Source organism: Rhinolophus ferrumequinum, chromosome 11 (genome assembly GCF_004115265.2).
Source record: "Rhinolophus ferrumequinum isolate MPI-CBG mRhiFer1 chromosome 11, mRhiFer1_v1.p, whole genome shotgun sequence".
NCBI classification, from domain to species: domain Eukaryota; kingdom Metazoa; phylum Chordata; class Mammalia; order Chiroptera; family Rhinolophidae; genus Rhinolophus; species Rhinolophus ferrumequinum.
The window spans coordinates 23,496,690-23,519,262 of NC_046294.1; the positions used below are offsets into that span (position 1 = coordinate 23,496,690).

General features: G+C 39.9%; 1 protein-coding gene across 1 annotated transcript in view; it reads right to left on the bottom strand.

The window, feature by feature from the left end:
• CAT (catalase) overlaps positions 1 to 20,031 on the bottom strand; it is a 28,567-nt gene extending 8,536 nt beyond the window's left edge. The window contains exons 1-9 of the mRNA XM_033119947.1: positions 19,846 to 20,031; positions 11,841 to 12,012; positions 10,559 to 10,669; positions 9,268 to 9,398; positions 8,704 to 8,808; positions 7,961 to 8,086; positions 7,057 to 7,248; positions 6,445 to 6,597; positions 2,222 to 2,360 (exon numbers count right to left, since the gene is read on the bottom strand). Of these exons, the coding sequence (XP_032975838.1) occupies positions 2,222 to 2,360; positions 6,445 to 6,597; positions 7,057 to 7,248; positions 7,961 to 8,086; positions 8,704 to 8,808; positions 9,268 to 9,398; positions 10,559 to 10,669; positions 11,841 to 12,012; positions 19,846 to 19,911 (1,195 nt within the window). The 5' untranslated portion in view covers positions 19,912 to 20,031. The remainder of the gene's footprint in view (positions 1 to 2,221; positions 2,361 to 6,444; positions 6,598 to 7,056; positions 7,249 to 7,960; positions 8,087 to 8,703; positions 8,809 to 9,267; positions 9,399 to 10,558; positions 10,670 to 11,840; positions 12,013 to 19,845) is intronic.
• Positions 20,032 to 22,573: the final 2,542 nt, after the last annotated feature.

A 22,573-nucleotide genomic window follows, 5' to 3' on the forward strand; every position in this document is an offset into this window, starting at 1 on the left:
TTGTCTCTTCCATTCCAGCACATACTATATTCCTATCACACAACTTCACTTTTCCTTAAAGGTTTTTAGGATTCTCAAGGTATCTCTCCTGTACTGACTACAACTTTATTCAATTCTAGCTTCACTTTTACTTCCCTCCACAAATAAATAGAAAAGGAACTTTTAAAACTGTGCTATGTCTAGTATATCAGCATTCTGAACTACCAGAAAAAAAACAAAACATCTGTTCTAATTTCTGGAAAAACATACAAAGCCTTTTTTTCTCCATTGTGGCACGTTTGTTTTCCTAACTATACTCTGCTTTGGCTAATAATAGCAGAAGCTTGAATTATACGAACACACACTGCCTAAACAGAAGGCGTAGCCTAGAAACATATTAAGTGGTTTGAACAAACCAACCTGGGTTGGAATTTTCCCCAGCACACTGCCAGAATGGATTACTCAGAGTGGATAATCAAGAGGTGCCTGATTATCACATTTATCAAGGTACCAAGTGCATGTAGGCAGAGGGAGTACACCATACTATTATGGAGCCCAGTTACTGGAAGTCAGCCGTTTCTATATGAAAAGCAAAGTGTGCCAATGACGAGCAACCACAGTGGTTTTCTGCATTAATTCGCACTTTGAAATGTACCTATTTGAGTAATTTTTAAATTTGATTTCCAAAAAAGCTCTGACCTTCACTCAAAGTGGGAGTTGTCTTCAAGTCACTCGCTACTGGGAAAAATTAAGCTCTGTTATCGAACTCTAAGAGCACAGCCCAAATGCTCTACTTTTAAAATGAGGCAAAGGGTGGTTAAACCTTTTTTATAGTTTTTTCATATGTATGCCACTACAGTGGTAAACATGAAGCAATTAATTATTAATGGATTCCAAAACATGCGTCAACTTCTCTAATAAGTCTCAATAACGAAAAGACCAAGAAATACGAACGGAAAATAAAATCATTTTAGAATAAAAATGCAGCAGACAGACACAGGAAGTATCAGTTACTTTGAGCAATAATACAGCCTGTAACTCTGTAAACTCAGAGAGCAGAAATATTGTAATCGTCTGATAGAATCAGTTACTGGGCATGTAAACTTGTTAATAAATGCGTGGAAAAGGCTTAGTGAGAATGGCAACAAATGCAAGGCACAAAATTATTTACACAAAATAATCTTAAGTGTATAAAAAATATTCCCAGAAAAGACTGGCAAAAAATACAGCAAAATATAACAGTTGTGGCCTTTGGGTGTTGGGACTATAAGGAGGTTTTTCTTATCCCTTAGTTTCCAAATGGGCTTTAGGGCACGTGTATTATTTTTATCACAGGAAAATTAACTTTGTTGGAATACAGACATCTAGGGCTATAAATATAAATGTTAATGAAATTTCTGAAAGGATCAATGTAAGCAACCTATTACTAAAACACAGGTCCTAAATATGAAAATTAAAAAAAGCTAAGATCTATGCTAACCTGGACTATTAAAAGGAAAAAAACATAATCAAGCATTCTCTAATTAGAACAAGTAGTTAGAAATAGAAGCTATTGGTACATGGCACCAACAAAAAGTAGTTAACAGGGGGGTAAAATAACATAAATTTGATAAATGAGCTCCAAAAAACAAAATGCAGTGGTCTCATCTCACCAGTTGATTTACATGAATTCAACTCCTTCACTTAAAAAAAAGGTGAGGGAGAATGAATCCTTTGATTTGCTCTATGTCCCCTATTCTAACCTACCCCTCACCTCCAAATTCTACATAGCTAGGCTTGCTCCTCCACAGCCCAAGCAGAAGTGTAGAGAAATAAAAGACATGAACTCTTGGCTTTTGGACGTCCAAGATTCTAAGTCCTGGTGATTTCAGAGTGATTTAAGGAATAGTCCCCTTTGTGAAGAGTCTCCAAAACTTAACCTCTAAGATGGATCCTACTCTGCTATCACCAGAGTGAAAGTTCTTTCTCCCAGCCTTTCACTATCAGATGGATAGCAAGTAAAATTTGAAGTGGAAACTCTCAATGAAACATATAAAACAGATAAAAGGACGAAGAGTCCTCAGACAGCTTAAACCATCACTGCTGGGCAAGAAATACGCAGTTGGCAGCAGCGTCTGTGGAGCACCTTCCCAGAACAGTAGGTCCCATGCGGTGAGACTGAAAACCACGGGCCTGCCATCCCACCCTTCTGCTCAGCGGTGCCCTCTGCCCTCACAGGGGGAGCCAGATGTCTTAGGCCTACCCTGGTTGTCGAACATGCACATGGGGCCGTCACGCTGGTAGTTGGCCACTCGAGCACGGTAGGGACAGTTTACAGGTATCTGAAGATAGTTAGGTCCCAGGCGGTGGCGGTGAGTGTCAGGATAGGAAAAAAGGCGACCCTACAGTCATAAATGAAACAGACACTGACTGTGTATAGTAACAAAAAGAAACAAATTTCCACAAAACCAACTGGATAGGAAATTACACGAAAAAACACCACCCATATTGCCATCTGATTTATGTCAGAAAGCTCTGAGACTTTGTAGATATAAACAAAGTAATACACAAAGAAATCCGTGGTTCAAAATCATGGCCCTATGATGCCACAAGGTCCTGAATCAAAGATTAAATTAAGTTATATATTTACCAAGGCAGAATGATAAGCATTTTGCAATTTCTTTCAGTTAGTGCTGAAACAGAAAGGTTTATATGATTAACTCTGCCTTAATCTTAGTATCCAGTTATTTAAATATTCTCATTATTTAAAGCTCTACTCTATGAGCAGTTTTCTTTTACTGACTTTTTCATTGACCTTGAATCTGAAAGAATATTCTTATGAAAATCAAGTTGAATAGGGCAACTTATGCAATTATTTTGTACCAAATCACTCATACCAACATGCTTAAGTCTCACGCTTCCAGTCTCACTATTCTGTCAATAATTTGCTTTTGGCTGAGTGACTCGACTGCACATCATCATTTCAAATAGCCTATGGTAAGATTTAGATGACTGGTCATATAGCCATGACAGAGCCACCTGTAGTTTAGAAACTGGTTTCCTCCTTTAGTTCAAAATGGACTAAGCTATGCTCTAAATGTACCAACAGGACAGAAGATACTATTGAGCCACAAGCAAGCAGCTCCTGGATATAGCCTCTATCATGTAATTCCGGTTTTGTGTCACCTTGTGTTTATAAGGCAACGCTACCCCACCTACAGATAGAGAGCCAAGGTTGGAAAATGGACACAGCAAGGCTACCGTGTTTCCCTGAAAATAAGACCTCGCCTAACCATCAGCTCTAATGCGTCTGGAGCAAAAATTAATATATTAATTAATAAAAAATTAATTAATATATATTAATATATATATTAATATAATATAAATATAATATATTTATAATATAATATAAATATAAAATTAATATGTAATTTTATAATTATATAAAAATTAATATAAAATATATAAAATATATATTTTATTTATATATATAAAATATAATTATATTTTAATTATATATTAAAATATAAGATTTTAATATAAGAACAGGTATAATATAATATAATACAATACAATACAACACAACACAATACAGTACATAATAAAATATAATACATAATATAAGACCGGGTCTTACATTAATTTTTGCTGCAAAAGACGCATTAGAGCTGATGGTCCGGCTAGGTCTTATTTTCGGGGAAACACGGTATACCCTGACATGAACTAGGCCTCACCCAAGGCCCTGTGCCTGAGCCCCCTTGCTGGTCCTGGGTTAGAAAGCAGAACAAAGTTCTCCCACTCAGGCAATCAGGACACCGTCTTCTCCATTCCTGGTAAACTGCAGAGTCTGAGAGTAAAGAAAGGCTGCACCTGCAGCATCAGGTGCTCAGGAGACAGTCTCTTAGTGACTTACATTCTACTACTGTGTCTTTTCACCATGCTCCGTCTGGCTTACTGCTTGGAATAACAAAGTTTTCAGACGTATTAATGTGCCCTGTGGAAAGGTAACTGAGAACACCGTCCATGACTGTGCAACTACTACCACCCTCGGACGCTCATCAGTGCTCATCCGAGGAATTTCCAAGTCCCGCTAACGGGCTCTCCACTCCCAGTCCCTCCTCCAACAGCGCACCCCACACACTCCTGCCAAAATAATTTTCCTAGGGCCCCGTGCAGACTACAGTACTTACCCACTTAGAAAACCTTAAACAATTCCTCACTAGTCACCAAACGGCTAAATAAGTACCACGTCCCTCCCTGCATGGGCCGGAACATGGTTCATGGCATTACAATTCAGAGCTCAAAGACCTAAGAAGTTGTAGGAAAAACGAGGCTAGGAACTGATATCCTGACTGAACCTACTAAAGCTCTTTCACTTTTTTAAACTCAATTTTAAAAAACTATAAAGACAGAACACAAAATTTAAAATATGTATTTGCCATAACTGAAATTAATACTAATAGAAATTCTAGGATGCGTTCATATACGCCAATTCACTAATAGAATTATGGGATTTCCATTTATCATCCTTTTTCCAGAACGCTCTTCCTCACGGTGTCAATGAGATGCCCGACACATTTGTTTTTTGCAGGTAGAGAAGATGTCGTGTTTGCTGTGTGGTCCCTTTCCCGGGGCTTAGGCCTCCATCCAATGCCCCAGTACTCTTCTGATTGTGGCACTCCGTGTCACTCACTGCCTCCAGGTCTCACTGTGGCCCCAGAAATCCATGGTAACCCTGGATTCTTGTGAAAAGCCTTTGGGTAACCTTTTATTCCTGAACCTGTTCCCTCAATACCAGGGTTATGCAGTCTTAGTTCTAGCCAGGACAGTTTTGTGCCTTGGCACAGGCAAATCCCATAAACTGCTCCTGCTCACATAGTTCAGCTCCCTTCCAGCACCCAGGCAGAGAAGGCTCAGGGTCACGTTGTCTGGCTTCCCCTACTCCCCGGTTCCAATGTGAGCACTTCTTGTTTACCCTCTGTACTCTGCTTGACTTCCCTTTTCTATTCCCAACCCAAGTTCCCTCTTCTTTTTATCACCAACCGGAATGATTCTACTTGATACACCAGATCAAATTTCTCAAAACTGAAGGAAACTTTTCTTTTCCTAGAAAGGACAACTGTACACATTGCTACTCAAGCACTGAGGTCCCTTCCAACATATGCTCAGTGTACCCAATCTTATTTCTTTCCTTTAGGAAAGAGTGGACTGTTTACAATTTAAATATACCCAACACCGTCCACCTCTGTGTCTCTCCTCATGTCCCCCTCCTGCCCCATTTCACCTCTGTGGAAAATCAAAATCCTGTCCATCTTTCAAAAGCCATCCCGAATGCTACCTCCTTCTCGAGACTTTGTCATCGTCCTCCTATCAGACAAGCTTTCTCCTGATTCACCACAGCATTCTGCCTTACGTTACAGTTATCTTGTGTTTTCGTATCTGTTATAGCAGCCAGGACGGTCTATCACACACAGTAAGTAGATAGGGATTCAATTTTTATTAGTTACACTGCACTAAAAACTCATAGAAAACTTATTTTTCTATAAAAGTCTCAAATGTTCCCAATGTCAAAGCAAAAAAGGTATTAAATAAACAAGGGACTCTTAGCTTGCCTTCAAGGAGTGACACCTGAACTGGAATTGGATGCTTACATAAGAGCCATCAGTCCCCGCAGTTTGATCTAGGGTGTGATCTTTAACTTTTGTTTCATCGTCATAGTCCAAAAAACGCAAAAGATTGATTTACTCAATAATTATTAAGCTAGTGATTTTCCTACTGACTTCTAGTCCCAAGAAGAATTTTTCACTCTTTGAACTCTTGAAAGAGTGTAATGGAAAGTGAGAAAAAACCAAGTACTGAATGCCTAGGAACATTACCAAGACAAATGGTTAAATTAACCCACTGCTTTTAATCACTGAGAGCACAAATTTAGTTTGGAAAAATCAGGTCCGGACCTCTTTTTATAGATGGAAAAGTTCAAGCATCACCACGGAATGGGAAATGAATAAAGTTATGCCAACCAAGGCGTTATAATCAATGAATGATATTCCCTCCTGTCAGCTACAGACTGGACAGAGTGCTTTACTCTGCAAATACCTGAGACATTTCTAATACGATTTTTTTTTTTTTAATTCAGAGACTAAATGTCAAAGTCTTAATCTATGGAGGGACTTGAATACGAAATTTGGTTTTTACTGTGATACCATTTCAAAAATACCTGACTCTAAACTTCACCAAAGAACTCTAAAAGGTAGGCTAACCCAGGTAGAAACCTCCTTTGATCTTGCCTAGAGGCCTGTATTATATCCTCACATTTGAGCATCTGGGAACTACGAACCCAGATGAAAGTTTAAGAGATGTTCTAGTTAATTCTTCATACAAAGACCCTGCCAAATTACACTGTGTATGTGTGCGCGCGTACGCGCACATGCCAGCAGGCACTCGCAGGCACTACCGCTACAGTACCTCTCAGCCCCCCAGGTTTACCTGAAGCATTTTGTCAGGGCTGGGTTCAATGCCTGGGGGCATGTTGCTTGGGTCAAAGGCCAACTGTTCGACTTCAGCAAAGTAATTCACTGGATTCCGATTCAGGACCATTTTACCAACTGGGATAAGAGGATAGTCCTTGTGAGGCCAAATCTGAAAATAATGTCATAGTCCCAATTACAAGACAACCAACTGAAGGAAATTAAAGTACCCACAAAAATGCCAACCTTCAAATATAATGAAACCAATGATAATAAGTGAAAATAGTAATGGTGAATCCAATAAAATGATAAGAACTTAAGGTGAATACATTGATTGATTCTTTCCCAACAGCAAACGGTAAATACTGACACTTTCCCTAGGCAAAAGTACATCATCTTTACAAAATTTGTTCCTTGCTAACAACAATACATCAAGCCCCCTAGATGACTGCAATGATCTTACCAAACAGGAACTGGTGAGCATTCATTCACAAGCTAGGACACTCTAAAGTGGTACCCCTGCAGTTTGTACGTGACTTCCCTAACATGATGAGTGCTTGACTGGAAATTTGTTAAAATTAGGTACAAAGAGACTTAAAAAAGAAAACAATTTAGTCGTTAACTGACTCACCTTGGTAACATCAAAGGGATTAAATGGAGCTGTTTCTGCCTGTTTAAAGGTCATGACTTGGATGTAAAAAGTCCAGGAGGGGAAGTTGCCCGTGGCAATGGCATTAAACAGATCCCGGAGGCCATAGTCGGGATCTTCCTGGGCAAGTTTTGCTGCCTCTTCAACCGAAAGGTTTTTGATGCCCTGGTCAGTCTACAGAACAAAAGAAAGAAGTTCAAGCTGAAATGTTTTTGGAAAGATAGCATCGGATATCAAAAGTAATGGTGAGACAGGTGTTTACCAACAGGATGCTCTAATTCTGCCTTATTCCCATCCTGGACCCGAAAAGATATCTATGCTCAGAACCATGACTCAGGGCTAAGAAATGTCAAGCATGATACTTTACTGTTTGGTAATACCTGACTCTAAACTTCACCAAAGAACTCTAAAAGGTAGGCTAACCCAGGTAGATCTTGCCTAGAGGCCTGTATTATCTCCTCACATTTGAGCACAAACCAAAACCTTCGATCTACTCTCTCCAGGGAGAAATGAATTTCAGTGTGCACCTTCCGGCACCGGAACCATTAAAGCAGAGAGCCACCGAAAAGGAACACTTTCCCAAATGTGTATCACAGAGCTCCCAGGGTCCAGAAGAAGCAAGCTTAACTACTGACAGCAGCTGTGTGGTCTTCTCTGGCCACATGAAAAGGAGACCAAAAAGAGACCACACACACTCCTTCTAATTGGACAGCGTGCATCTATTCACTTGGCTGGTGGCCAACAAAACACTCATGGTACTAACCAAAGAGATCAATATTTCTCATCCTTGGGGGTGGAGTTAAGGGAAAGGTGGGAGAGGCCTTGATCTTTGCCAAATCCTCAGAAGTAAGGAGATGGGGCACCCTGCCCCAAAGGGAACGTGTACCTTATAATGGAATTTGCAATAAACTGCCTCTCCATTTGCATTAACCAGCTTGAAAGTATGGGATCCATATCCATTCATGTGCCTGTGTCCATCTGGAATCCCTCGATCACTGAACAGGAAGGACACCTAAGGAACAAAAACTAAAGCCTAAAAATCCTCAGTTTAAATCACAATGTCCTAGATTTTTAAGACATTCCTAAATTTCCAGAAAATCCCTTAATGACATGGAACATACTAGCCAAGTACCCACAACAAGAGTTACCATTATTATCATTTATTTAAAAAAAAAAGAAAAAGAATTTTAAAGCAGAATGACAGATAAATCATTAACCTCAGGGCTCAAAATCCTACAAAGAAAAGCTAAAACGAATCTGAAAACTAGACTAACTTTTTATTCAAAATTTATTTTAATAGCAAATTTGTTTGGCACTATTTTTACCTCATTTCCCAAATACAAAAAGCTTGACTTCATACTAGAGGCTTTAATCCTTAATATTGCTAAATATCAACTGATAATGTTTCTAGTATCACTTAAGGGGTATGACTGGGGGAAGATTAACAAACAAAATCAGTCATTATAAACTTCAAGATCAAGAAATCTGAGGAAGCCTCCCAAAAAGAAAGTCAGAAACCAATTCCAATAAAATAGTCAAAACTGGAGAAACACGTTATGAAGCCTAATTACAGTTTCATCCCAGGTGATATATTATACTCATAACATAGTGAAAAAGAAGTGGTCTCACCTGATGCAGAGACTCGGGACGCAGGCTCCAGAAATCCCAGACCATGTCCGGATCCTTCAGGTGTGTTTGAGGGTTTCTCTTCTGGCTGTGGATAAAGGACGGAAACTAAATGGGAAAGAGAGAGGAAAAAAAAAAAGTTTACAGGAAATATGGTGTCTTATATTATATAATGCCTATTGCTAGGTTTATGGATTATTATGATATTATGAACAATATCATCCTAGAATTTTAAACTGCCAAACCCTAAAATGAATTTTACCCTCTACCTGTTCCTAGGGCAAAGTACCTCTTTTTATTACTCTTCCACACACTGAAAGGAAAACTGGACTATTCCCATTAAGTCAGTGAATCCTGAAATGCCAAATCTAAAACCAATGGTGATTATTATTTGATCTTATAAACAGATATAAAACACAGAACAATGTGTTTAAAAAGCCAATCTAGCCAAACCAAATTCTCTTCTTTCTGCCTTTCCCGGGGCTTCCCCTCAAATCCCAATCTATACAGAGCATTTGAAATCAATTTAAATCAACAAGCATTTGTAGAGTACAAAATACCACCTACCAATATGGCATCCCTGATGAAGAAAATGGGGGTGTTATTCCCAACAAGATCCCAATTACCATCCTCTGTGTAAAATTTCACTGCAAACCCACGAGGGTCACGAACTGTGTCCGCAGAGCCTGATTCTCCAGCTAAAAGATGCATACGGACAAAATGAAGCATAAGCCAGAGTATTTTGCATCCAAGAAGCCTAAAGTCATAAAAAAACATTGAGGTCTAACCTTTCCAATCCATTTCCTAGAAGGAAATTAGGTATTAAAGTGTCTAGGTTATTATTTCTACCACCCACCAGCTAAATTGGTCTACAAATTAAACAAAAGAATTAATTGAGAGTAATAAGAGAGTACAGGCATACCTTGTTTTATTGTGCTTCACTTTATTGAGTGTCACAGATGCTGTGTTTTTTTACAAATTAAAGCAAGACCGTCCACCCGCAAAAAGATTATGACTCACTTTATTTCAGTACTCGCTTTATTGCAGTGGTCTGGAACCAAAACCACAATATCTCTGAGGTATGCCTATCTATGTAATAACAGCTGAAAAGACTGTCCATTTATATCATAAGATAGCTTTGTTCAAATAGGGAATTAAAATAAGGGACGAGAATAATTACGAAAATTAAGGTAGTGAACAAAGAGAATAAATGAGCTGTCAAAATGATGAGGTTAATATTAAGAAAATGAGTTAAAATATGGGTTCTTATTCTTAATTTTGTTTATTTTGGCATTCCAAAGTATTTTTAAAAATGCACAAACACAGACTGAAATAGACACAGAATCACAACATTACAGTGTGTTGAGTGCAGTATGATAGATCTAATTCTTACTAGCTCTGTTACATAGGAAAAATCACTTCACCTCTCGGAAATAGAAATAATTCCACTTTGCAACGTAAATCCACAGATTAGATTACAGCTAATGTATCTAAAGCACCTAACCATAGATGGCATAGAGTTAATTCTCAATAAAGGGCAGCTGTTATCTTGGTTTTTGAGTAAGAGCCCCAACTCCACACTTCCGTTTGAGGCAACCACTTGTAGAAACAAACATTACAGAAGTGCAGAGGTGGCCTCTGCACAAGTGTGATTTCCTAAGACCTCAACAAACAGAATTATAAGTAATTTCCTACATGTCTCAAAATATTTTTTCTACTGTAAAACCTGGCTATAATTTGCAGAAGTGCTTATTGTCTATCTTCTAATAAGGTTTTCTTGAAATTAAGTTCTAAATGCCCCCAAATAAGGTACAGTGTTGAGTTAAGCAAGACGAGGCATGCAATCGGACAGACTCACCAACAGTGGAGAAGCGAACTGCAATGGGAGTCCTCTTTCCAATGTGCTCAAACACCCTTGCCTTGGTGTAGTTGGTAATGTTGTGCGTGACCTCAAAGTAGCCAAAAGCCCCTAAGGAGAAAGACACAGAAATCCTCATGACACCATCACTCAGTCTATCAGACCCTCCATAGGGATCTGGGTGACAAGAGAAACTGATGGTTAGCACGAGCCTTCTGGGAGCTTCCAATATAATAGGAGAGGGGGAGATGTCCAAACGCAAAATGAGGAAAGTAGGGGGTGGCCAGTTAGCTCAGTTGGTTAGAGCGTAGTACTGATAACACCAAGGTTCCCCCATTCGATCCCCACCCCACGGGCCACTGTGTGCTGCCCCCTCCTTAAAAAAAAAAAAAATGAGAGTAAAATGCAAAGCCCTATTATCATTCAGTGCTAACTCAGTGCTTTGCAGCTGGAGCCAAGAGAAGGAGGACAGGAGTGGGCCTAGAAGTAACTAATCAGGGTCAAGGATGACCCAATGACAAGGGCCGGAGAGGACTCTAAAGTACAGGTAGGACCGAGGAGGAGAAAAGAAAACACAGAGAACGAAAGAAATAGATTAAATACTTAGGAAGGACACCACGGAGCCAAACAACAAACTAAACAAAATATCAAAGTCATCATGGAACAGCCATGCAAAAAACGCTGGAGAAAACAGAAGAGGAAACAAAGAAATCAGGAAGTCCTAATTAGGAGTCACGTAAGCAGCTAATAGAAAAACTTTTTCTTCCTTTCTATCAGGCTTATATTTTTCCTGAGTTTTTAGCTTTCTCTGAAACACCAACTCCATCTTTTGTCTCTATAATAAAAGCAAGGGAAAAGTTTTACAGACGTTTTGGACAAGAAGGAAGAATCACCACAAACCCACCACCCTAACACAAGTATTCTCAATTTTGCCCAGTTCATCCCAGTATTTATCCAGTTAGTGCACCATCAAAATCTAGTTACAGTTACAGCATGTCTGTGTCTGTATATCCACATTTTTATTTCTTCACTAAACTGCAGAATGGAAGAAAAGGAAGATTACTTTTATTTTTAGTAAAATAAAGAATTTTATATGTACTGTTCAGTCCAGGGAAGTAAGCATCACTTAATTACTAATTCCTCTTGCGATGGACATCTTTCTCTTCCTCCCAGGAAGGGAGACATGACACTCCTATTAAAGGAGCTCCAACCTTCTGCGAAATAATTTTTAACCCAGGGGTTATGAAACAATTCGTTTACAACAAACAGATGTAGCTCTCACCTGCTCCTTTAGCATGCACGACTCTCTCAGGAATTCTTTCCCGGTCAAAATGAGCCATTTCATCAATGAAAACCACATCCTGAACAACAAGGGGCCCACGAGGCCCGACTGTCATAGTATTAAGTTTGTCTCCTATTGGATTACCGGACCCAGTGGTGAGGACATCAGGTTTCTGAGTGAACATGAAAAGGAAAAAAGGGCAGGAGAGTCAGTAACCAAAAGAACCATTAATTTACATTGTCATAGGTACATGGTTTTGCAATTTTTATACCTTCTGCCAAAGTCTTTCTAAATTTCCTGTGTCCAAAGTACTGAAATACAAGATATAACACTGCCTGAAATTGATACCCAGGTCTCAGAAGTCCTTCAGAAATCTCAACACCAATCTGCTAAGAAATCTGCTCCGAAGAACAGACAGATGAATCAATAACCCGCCAACCTGCTTGGTTCCTGCTCTAGATGGAGCGACCAGGCTCCACACAGGACACCCCCCAGATAGGGATCCCCAAAAAGGGATCATATGTGCTTCACACTCAGTGTCCAAACTCATAGTGAGAAGATGATCTCTGGAGAAGCTATGCTAGTTAATGCTTAATCAGAACTCCCAAATCTGTACTCCTGCTATAGATATTAAAGTGGGTCATCCTGTACAGTGATATTCGTTTTTTTCAAGCAGTGTATACCTGCTTTTTGCAACATCTCTTTTCAATTAAAAAAAAAGTCAATGGCTTTTATGGTATTAATTTTCTAAAGATGTCAAATGTCTGAAATGGGATAGGTAGGTTATTTTACTGAAGCCTCGCAGCTATCCCTTCTCTAGGGCGGGAGCGGTGTTTCTTTAAATCCCACAAGATCCTGGGCAACTCTTAGCTTCATGTTGTCCGATGTTCATAAAATCTACTTTTGACCACAGACAAGTGCCTCTGCAATATCCTCCCCTGGTCACTGGGAAATCAGGGAGATTTGTGGGGAAAGCAAAACAAAAGTACCTGGCAGAACAACTCAAAAAGGTCTAGTGACAAAAGTCAGTGGTACCAGTTTCACCCAGAAAAGCACTATGCTCAGAATTGCCACGAACCTGGAGTGGAGTATATAACTTTGACTCTTCGTGCACATCTGTCCTGAATGTTAAAGTCAATACCTGCTTCTTCTCTAGAAGGGGATGTCTGGGGGAGGGGGAAATCACTTAAAAAAAAAACTGTAAAAGTACCTGAGCAATTTGGGAAAACGTACTGAATAAGAGATTTGGGAACTTGCAGAATTAATGAACAAGACTCACACACACTAATAAACCCCCCTCACTCCCTAGAACTCTATTCGCCATGGAATGGGAAGAGGTCAACATGGAGAAAGCACGAGTGTTGGCATCACAGAGCTGGGGTCCAACTCCAGCTCTGCCAACTAACTACCAGATGTGAGGCTACTAGCAAGTTACTCATTGTTTCTGAGTCTCAATTTTTTATCTGCAGAATGGACAAAAAATAAGTACCGCTCAGAGTTAGTACGTGGATTAAAAGAGCTAAATGTACGCAAAATGCAAGCCACACACGAGGCACCTATATGCTACCACTTCACTGGGCTGTGAGAAAGTTACCTGACAGCAGAAGCAAGGCATTCTGGGTCTTACTTTCCAGAAACCATGACAGACATGTAGGCATCCGTCCACACACTCTCACCCTACCCTATTCCCCTCCAGCAGCAAACCCTTCCCAACTATACACAAGTTTAAGGGTCCAATCAGCAGTTACCACCCAACCACGCCCCTCTCTTTGGGAGATACACATGTGCTAATACACGTGACACTGTGCATCCATTGAAAATTTAAAGCAGAACATGAATCAGAAAAAGGAAGAGTGAAACTGCATAACCTCACCTTCAGTGTAAACCTAAAATTTTGATTTTTCAACCTTGGCTCTCACTGGAATCAGCTGGGGAGCTTTTTAAATCATACTGATGCCTGCCTGGTTCATCCTCCTAGAGATTTTTTTATATAATTAGTTTGGGTGAGGCCTGAGCGTGGGATTTTTTTTTCATCTCTCCAGGTGATTCCAAAGTGAAGCCAGGATTTAGAACTACTGACCTAAAGCTTTTGGATGATCCACAATGGAAATAATAACAGTCTTTTCATCATCTAAACAAGGCAATAAAGGAAACCTAAAAAAAAATAAAGGGGACATTCCAAAAATGAGATGACTATGAGAAAGGATACCAAGAAGCACAGTAAAAGGAAAAAGGTTAATAGATCAGAGTGTCATTTACATCCTTTCATTCCTAAAACAGGGAAAAGGCTACTGCTAGGAAAAGAGATGAGACCACATGTCCCCTCAAGACCAGGTCATGGTGATAAGGTCAAAAATAAAAGCTGTGCCCAAAGGAGGCAGATGCAGAGTAGTTGGATGAATGAATAAGGGAAGAGCTAAAGAATGAGATGGACTCCCCTGACGACACCGAATCACGGAATCCTAGAGTGGGAATGCTGGAATTTTGCCACCATTGGCCCTCCCTCCCACCCAATGTAGGAATTTGAATTAGACTAGACCACAGGGCGCTCGCGGTCTTCTTTCTTTTTGTGCCCCATAAAACAAAATATTATAATTGCCTATTTACCTCACTGTTTTTCCTCTCGAGACAGTCTCTTCTTTTACATCTCTCTCTATCCCTGACACCTGACACGATGCTCAGTTATCAACAAGTGTACAACAAATGCTGTGGATTCAACAGGTGATAAATTACACTTTGGACCAATATGAAACAGCCAAGAAAGATTATTTCGATAGGAGAAAGCAGCAACAGCCTATCCCTCTCCCCACATTTCCCCTCCAAAAAATAAAAGGGAAATATTTGAACTTATAACTTCAAATTTTGATCAAACACGTTTAGACAAAATTTTATGAAAACTGCTGCAGAAATTGGCAAAGTACTCTGGTTTAGCTAAAAACTAGCACAGTGACTACAAGTAGGGACTCAAAGTTAAATTCCATTTTGGCTTTGCTCTTTTTTATTTTTTCACTCAAGTCAAGGCATCAATATATAAATTTTCCTGGGAGGAGTAGAAGGTTGGCTTTCTCTGGTTAAACACCGTGTTTCCCCGAAAATAAGACCTAGCCGGACCATCAGCTCAAATGCATCTTTAGGAGCAAAAATTAATATAAGACTTGGTCTTATTTTACTATAATATAAGACCGGGTCTTATCTAACATAATGTAATACAAGACCGGGTCTTATATTAATTTTTGCTCCAAAAGACGCATTAGAGCTGATTGTCCGGCTAGGTCTTATTTTCGGGGAAACACGGTAGTTTCTAGTTTCCACTGATTAGTGCCCTCTGCTCACAGAATTTGCAAGAACTTACTAAACATCATATTCTGTTTTTAAATTGAAAGAGTATTACAACCAATCCCTAACTTTGAATCCCAAAGGAGTCAAATGATAGCTTCACATTCTCAGAGATCAATACAGAACATACCTGGTATTATCTAGCAAATTACTGCCTAACACTCTACATTTATTCAACAAAGACTCATCAAGTACCCGCAGTGAACACATCCATGTACAGAAAACGAAAGACTGGCCTGGCTTTCAATTTTTTTTGGGGAGGTGGGGGTGTTGGTGGCGGGGTGAGGGTGTTAGGAGGGTAGCAGTGCTCCAGCCCTCTGCCCAGATCCTGGGAAGGGGGGAGAGTTCCATGACACAACAGTTTGCGAAAAAGATCCAGGCCTGCACAGGGGCTCCACACTTCCCTCTTTAGAAGCCAGCAGGCCAGGCCACAGGCAGCACACATTCTTCCTGCACCTGCCAACCCTGGGGGGAGGGGTGGGGCTGGTAATATCCAGAGCTGCCTAAAGGCAGAGCATAAATTAAACTTGGGTGCAATTTCACCAAGACCTCTTGGCCAAAACTGCTAAGTCACATTGTCCAATCAAGCCTCTACCGGCAATAAAGGTAAATTTTGATCTCCACCCATCCATCACGTTGAATCCTTTATTCTCTCTCAGCTTGGAAACGGGATGTGTGTGCGAGGTCTTACTTATTAGACACACTCAAACCTCAAAACAACAATAATCATAGCATTGCAGCTTTATTTACGGTGGCCAAGACATGGAAACAACCAAAGTGTCCTTTGATAGATGACTAGATAAAGAAGATGTGGTGTATATAGACACAATGGAATATTATTCTGCCATAAGAAAAGATGAAACAGTGCCATTTGTGACAACATGGATGGATCTTGAGATTATAATGCTAAGCAAAATAAGTCAGACAGAAACAGTCGAAAACCATGATTTCACTGATATGTGGGATGCAAAACTGAAAACAACAAAGGAACAAGACAAACAAATGAAGAAACAAAAACTCATAGACACAGACAATAGTTTAGTGTTTACCAGAGGTTAGGCGGGGTGGGGGGAGGTAGATGAGGGTAAAAGGGATCAAATATATGGTGATGGAAGGAGAAATGACTCTGGGTGGTGAACACACAATGGGATATATATAGATGATGTTATTACAGAATTGTACACCTGAAACATATGTAACTTTACTAGCAATTGTCACCCCAATAAACTTTAATTTAAAAAAAAATGGGAAAAAAAGTACAGAGTAAGAGGGAGGACAAAGAAACACTCAAAAAATGAAGGATAACTGATCCACAAATATAAAAAAAAATCCTTTGCTCTTTGCAATAGGAACTACAGTAGTCACAATACTCAGAAAGAAAATAAAGAACAAAAATGAAGAGAAAATAAAAACAAATATTTGCTTTTTTTATATTTTGCAATCAGCCTTTAGTCTTGCCTGGAGAAAAAATATGGAGTGGTTTAGATATTGGCAAATAGAAATGAAAGCTTAAAATTTTTATTCCACTACTTATAGGGCATGCCTCCCCCACCCCCACACTATGGCCCAGCAATTCCATTCCTGAGTAGTTCAAAGGAAAGCACATGTGCACAGGGAGTTACCAGTCACCCCTTCTCTATTCCAAATGTTGGTAGTGTTACATCAATGTGGTTATCGTCAGGTTACCTTAAAAAATACATAGACCCTCACAGACTCTGTCTTATGATTCATTGACAGGAAAGGATGCACTAAGACCCAACCTCTCTCCCAGGTAAAAAGGGAACTGTTCTAAAAGGTAAGGCTTGAAATATTCAAATTCTCCCGTTTTTGAGGGATCCGAGGTCACCAATTAAGCCTAAGTATGCCAAAGGAAGAGCCCATGGCATTCTAGGCAGTGAGCAACAAAGTTCCCATTTCTGCTCCATCCAAAGTGACTATGTGGAGAACCATCTCCCTGCCCTCAATGTATTTTGAGAAAAAGAGAAATAAAGATCTTTGAGAAGATCCAAGTCATACCTATGAACACATTTGATGCAATGCTCGCTTATTAAAATTTACAAAGCTACCGGTTCACTCATCAGCGACAAAATCTGTCCACAAAAGGAGACGCCCAATAAATTCCTTTCACATTAGCTGACACTCTGGTTCCAGAGGATCATACGCCCTCTTGGCATTCTGCGGCTGGGTCTTGAGGAAGGAGGAGACAACATGGTGACCCCCAATACTAGTTCCAAAACTTAAAGCTCTCACAGTCCAGTAAAAGTAAAAACTATTTGGGGAGTGAGAGGGAGGATATTGATGCATAGCTGCCCACTTATATAAAAGCATCTCCCAGCAAGAGATTTAAAAAAAAACATACCATCCATTACTGTCATAATTTTCTAATTGAAAGAATATTTTAATGTCAGAAAGTAAAAAGGAAGTAACCTTTAAAAAGAGATTATATCTGCTTGCCATTCACACCACAAGACAATAGATGGATAGATTTTCAACAAACATGGAATGTATGGTTTGGATAATGTAGTAATGTCATCTACCTAGACACAGAGGTAAACTACATTTCCCAGCCTCCCACACAGTTAGGTGCGACCATGTGACAGAGTTCTAGCCAATGGAATGTGAGAAGTGACCCACTTCCAGCCTGGCTCCTAACCCTCCCACACACACTCCTCCATGCTCATAAGCTTCTGTGGCTGGGCAATGATGCCCAGGGCAATCTTAAAAGCCTGGAGACCTCAGGAACTGAGCAGCAGAGTATTCACTTCCCTTTTAAACCTCAAACCAGTTAGGCTCATCAAGTAAGAGAAATAAATTTCTAATATGTTTATATCATTATTTATTTTAGGATCTATTATTATAACACTTAGCCCACACATGCTTTAACTTAAAATATGGGTTATGAATCAATAATAAAAAGACAATCCAGTTTTTTAAAGAACAAAAGTTTTGAACAGATACTTCCAAGGAACATACATATACTAATTGTCACTCAACACATAACACTCAGCACCACTTATCATCAGAGCAATGAAAATGAAAACTTCCATGAGCTACCACTTCACAACCACCAGAAGCTAAAATTAAAAGACTGACGACACCAAAATCTGACAGGATGTGGCGCAAGTGAACTCTCATACACTGACGATGGAAGTGTAAGTAAAAGGGTACAACCACTTTGGAAAAAGGCTTAGCAGTTTATCATAAAACATTCACATACCCTATGACCCAGCAATTCTACTCCTAGGTATTGCCTAAGAGAAATGAAAGTGTATGCACACAAAAAGACTCGTGTAAGACTTTTTATGGCAGCTTTATTCATAATGTATCCAAACACTGGAAATAGCAAAGGATAAACAAATGGTGGTATATTTATACAATGGAAAACTACTCAGCAATAAGAAAAACAAATTATTGATGCATGTAACATGAATCTTAAAACATCTTTTTAGTCTTAAAACATTTTTGCCAAATGAAGGAAGCATTAAATAAAAAAGTACAAAAATCAATGGTTCAAAAAGAAAGTAATCCATGGGCACTTAGCATGAATACCTCATTTCATCTATACTAACCCGGTTTTGAAAAAGAGCAAAAGGAAAGATGAGGAAAAGCATACTTCTAGTCCTCCCTCTGCTATTAATCAGCTGCCAAAGAATTGGGCAAGTCCCTTAGACTCTTTGGGCCAATTTGATAAATTTGATATAAGAAGACTCAGACCAGATGGGTTCTTATCTAATCCAACCTCCTTCACCCTTGGGTACAGGCCAGGAATGCCTCGTGTACCCCCACTTGGCTGAAATCCTACTCATCTGTAAAGCTCTTGTTCAGATGTCACCTGCTTTGGGAAGCCTGTTAGGCAAAGTCGGCTGCTCCCTTTACAGATAACCTATATGAGCCCTGACCACGATGGATGGTAATCATCTGTTTATATGTCTTGTTTCCCAGACTAGACTTTGAGCTTCTCAATGTCACATTTCTGACCTCATTGGAATTTGTACACCTCCCTCCAGCACAGTGCCTACCACAGGCAAACAATAGGTGTGAATAAATACATTAATCCCTCATCTCACTTCTAGCTCTAAAACGCTAGGCTTGATGTTTTTCAGTGCAAATGAAATAATGATATAAAAATGATTTTATTTAGTCGTTTAATGCTGTGCGTACTGTCAGTCACCGTGATCGGTGCTAGGGACATCGAGATGATAAAACACGGTCCCTAATCCCACGGCACCCCGCAAATATGAACGCTTGTAGTTACTGTTTGAGCAACGTCAAAGAAGAGCCTGTTCCCACTTTCCCCTCAGTTCCTTTCTTGCAGCTGCAGCTCTCTGCCTCTTTCTCCACGGCGCCTCCATTCCTCCCTCTGTCCTACGACCTCTGTCCCAGCTGGCAAAAGTGCAACATTCGGAGCCAACTAACCACCCGCGACCAGCTCACGCGACAACTTGCACCAACCAACCCTCGCGACAAATCCTTCAGGCCCGTTGCCCCCCGCCCCAGAACCCTCTGCCCTCCTCCCCGAAAATGTAACTCCATCTGGAAAGAAAAACAGCTCCCCACCCCACCCCTATCCCCCGCCCAGGATCAATGGTACAGCCCCCGGAACTTCGCCGCGCTGGGGAAGCCAAGGCCGTTACTCGCGGCCCCATTTTCCCGAGAGCGAAGGGTGTACCTGCGCAGCCCGCTGCTCCTTCCAAATCTTCATCTGGTCGCTGGCTGGATTCCGGTCCTCCGCCATGGTGTCCGACTAGCGTCGCAGAACTTTGCTGGCGGCCCAGGCTGACGCGTCTCCACCCGCAGCAGCACAACGTTTCTACAACCCCGGAGCTGTATTAGACGACTTCAGACTCCGTCGATCACTCCGCCCCTGGTCCCGCCCCTTCGGGAGGACCACCTCCTGATTGGCCGCTCGAGCGCCAGGCAGGATGGGATGAATGCTAAATGAGGGCGGGAGTGGAGGGGTGAGGAGCCTGAGGGGGTGAGGAGCCTGAGGGGGTGAGGGGCCCGGGATCCTTCCGGCAGGCGGGACCGGAGGACCGGGAGAGGCGGGGGAGCGGAGTGATGAAGAGGGGAGTCAGGGCCCTCCGACCTCCAAACCCGGGGTTTAATGAACCCAGGGCGCGCCCTGCAGACAATGACTTGACTCTCGCCTGCGGTTATCAGCATCTTTCTGGCTGCCTGGGGTAGAGAACGCGGATGCTGATATCCTGCCAGTTTTGCTGAGGGAACGGTTAGGCCCTACGGGTTGGGGCTTTGAACTCTACAAATTTGCTCTCCGTTCTTTAAAAAGTCAGAAATCCTGGATTGAATTCCTCTGTGCACAATGAGGTTTTGACATGCCCTAATATTAGTGTTATTTAAAACTGAAAGATTAATGGAAATTTGGAATAAATGCCAACACTATTCTGCAATTAAGGCTTAACAAGTTATCTTACTCTCAAATGTACATTATTTTTTTCTTTATCACGTATTATATGTACAGGAAAAATTGTGCCTTTTTAAAAAAAACACAGAAAAATGAAACATTGACAAGTTCTTAATGGTCTCAATAGTCTAAAATCCATTGCAAGAAAGGTCAACCTTTTAGGCTCCCCTTTTTTCAGTGTCTACTATGTGCTACACTTTGCTAGTTGTTTGCCAGACTATATCATTTAATCGTCACAACAATCTCATGATGAAAACTTTGTTATCCCCCATTGTAAATATTAAGAACCTGATGCTTAAGAGAGGTGGAGGAAGTTGCCTAAAGTTTAAAAGTTAGCTAAATGTCAGAGCCTAGATCCTTGGTCTTTCGATTTAAAAGCCTGGACCCGGAACACTATGCTGTAATGCCTTTCTAAGAATAAGAATTTTTAAAAATTATGTGTCTTTGAAGAGCCATGTTGAAAGTAAAATAAGTCATTGACTAGTTTGTCATTGAAATCAAATGGACTAAATGATTTTCCCCCCTCAAGTCCTCAGTTTATCTTTAAGGACCTTTGTATATAAATATACCATCACCTTCAAATTAAAAGTTCTCAACTTTAAATTTGATTTTTTTTTCAATCAACTACATATAATGGATGGATATATGATCGTGAAAATTTCAGATGTTCTTGATTTTATAAAAGTGTGATATCAAGAATCTAAGTCGTAAAATTTTAACCTTTGCACTTCATGGGAAAAGCTGCTCAGAGATTAATCTTTAGCATCCCATATTTTTCCTTCATTGCACTTAACACAATTGTAAAGATGCTACTAGCTGTGTAATTTGTGTGATGTCTTTCCCTACCTACCCTATATACACTGCCACTAGAGTATAAACTCCATGAGAGCAGGGATCTTGATTTGTTCTCTGTTGTATTGCTGCACACCTAGAATTGACTGAGTTCTTACTCTGCCAGGGACTGTTCTAAGCTTTTTGTGTGCATTTGCTCAGTTAACCCTCCAACAACCCTATGAGTTAGGTACTAATATTACCCTCATTTTACAAATTATGAAACAGACATAGAGAGGTTAAATAACTTGTCCAAGGTTACACAATTATTAAGGGATAGAGCCAGGATTCTAGCCCTGTCCATTTAACTCCAGAGCCCATGGTTTGTTGAATAAATAAATGTTGAAAGAAACAAACTAATCTGGTTTCTTCATTAACTAAGATAAGTATCAACAAAGTCAATAAAAAAGACCTGAAGTCATATGTTAACCTTTGTTCTTTAAATAAATATTGTCCTATCTTTTGCTGTGTTTTTTCCTCTGTTTCCCTTCATGTTGGTTTGGATTCCTAAGGAATTGTTTTCAGTGAAAGAGAAATGGAGAAGCAAGACATGTTCAGATCCTGTCGTATCTTGTATGTTAAAATAAGGTGTGTGCTTACAAGTAATGACAATAAATTTATAATAGCTACTTAGGTAGAATTCTATTCATTGGCTTTATGACTCAAATTTACATATAGTTTAAGTAAAAACATTTCTGAAAATCAGACCTAGTTTAAAAATACATTAAACCAAATCTGTTTGACCCCGTCAAGGTAATTCCAAATGATTGGTTTTGGTCCCAGATGTTTATGTTTTATTAATATAAACACATGAGTATTTTTGTTGGTACTGAATGAAATTGTTATTTAGGAAATGCTGTTCTCTGTTCAGGACCCAATGAAATACAATGTACTGGCATAAAAGATAATGTTATTAATCCTGACAACACCAAATCTAAAACCAAGCTTACAAAGTAGGCCATATAATAAATGTTTAAGAGAAAATTTCAGACACTCAACTAGGAATCTTTATAGACAAATTTTCTTTGAAAAAAAAGAATGGAGAGAATGAACATATGTCTTGTTGGATGACAAGTATATAAAGCAACATGAGCAATAACAGGAACCAAAATAATCATTTCTGTTCTGATTCCACTCACCCTCT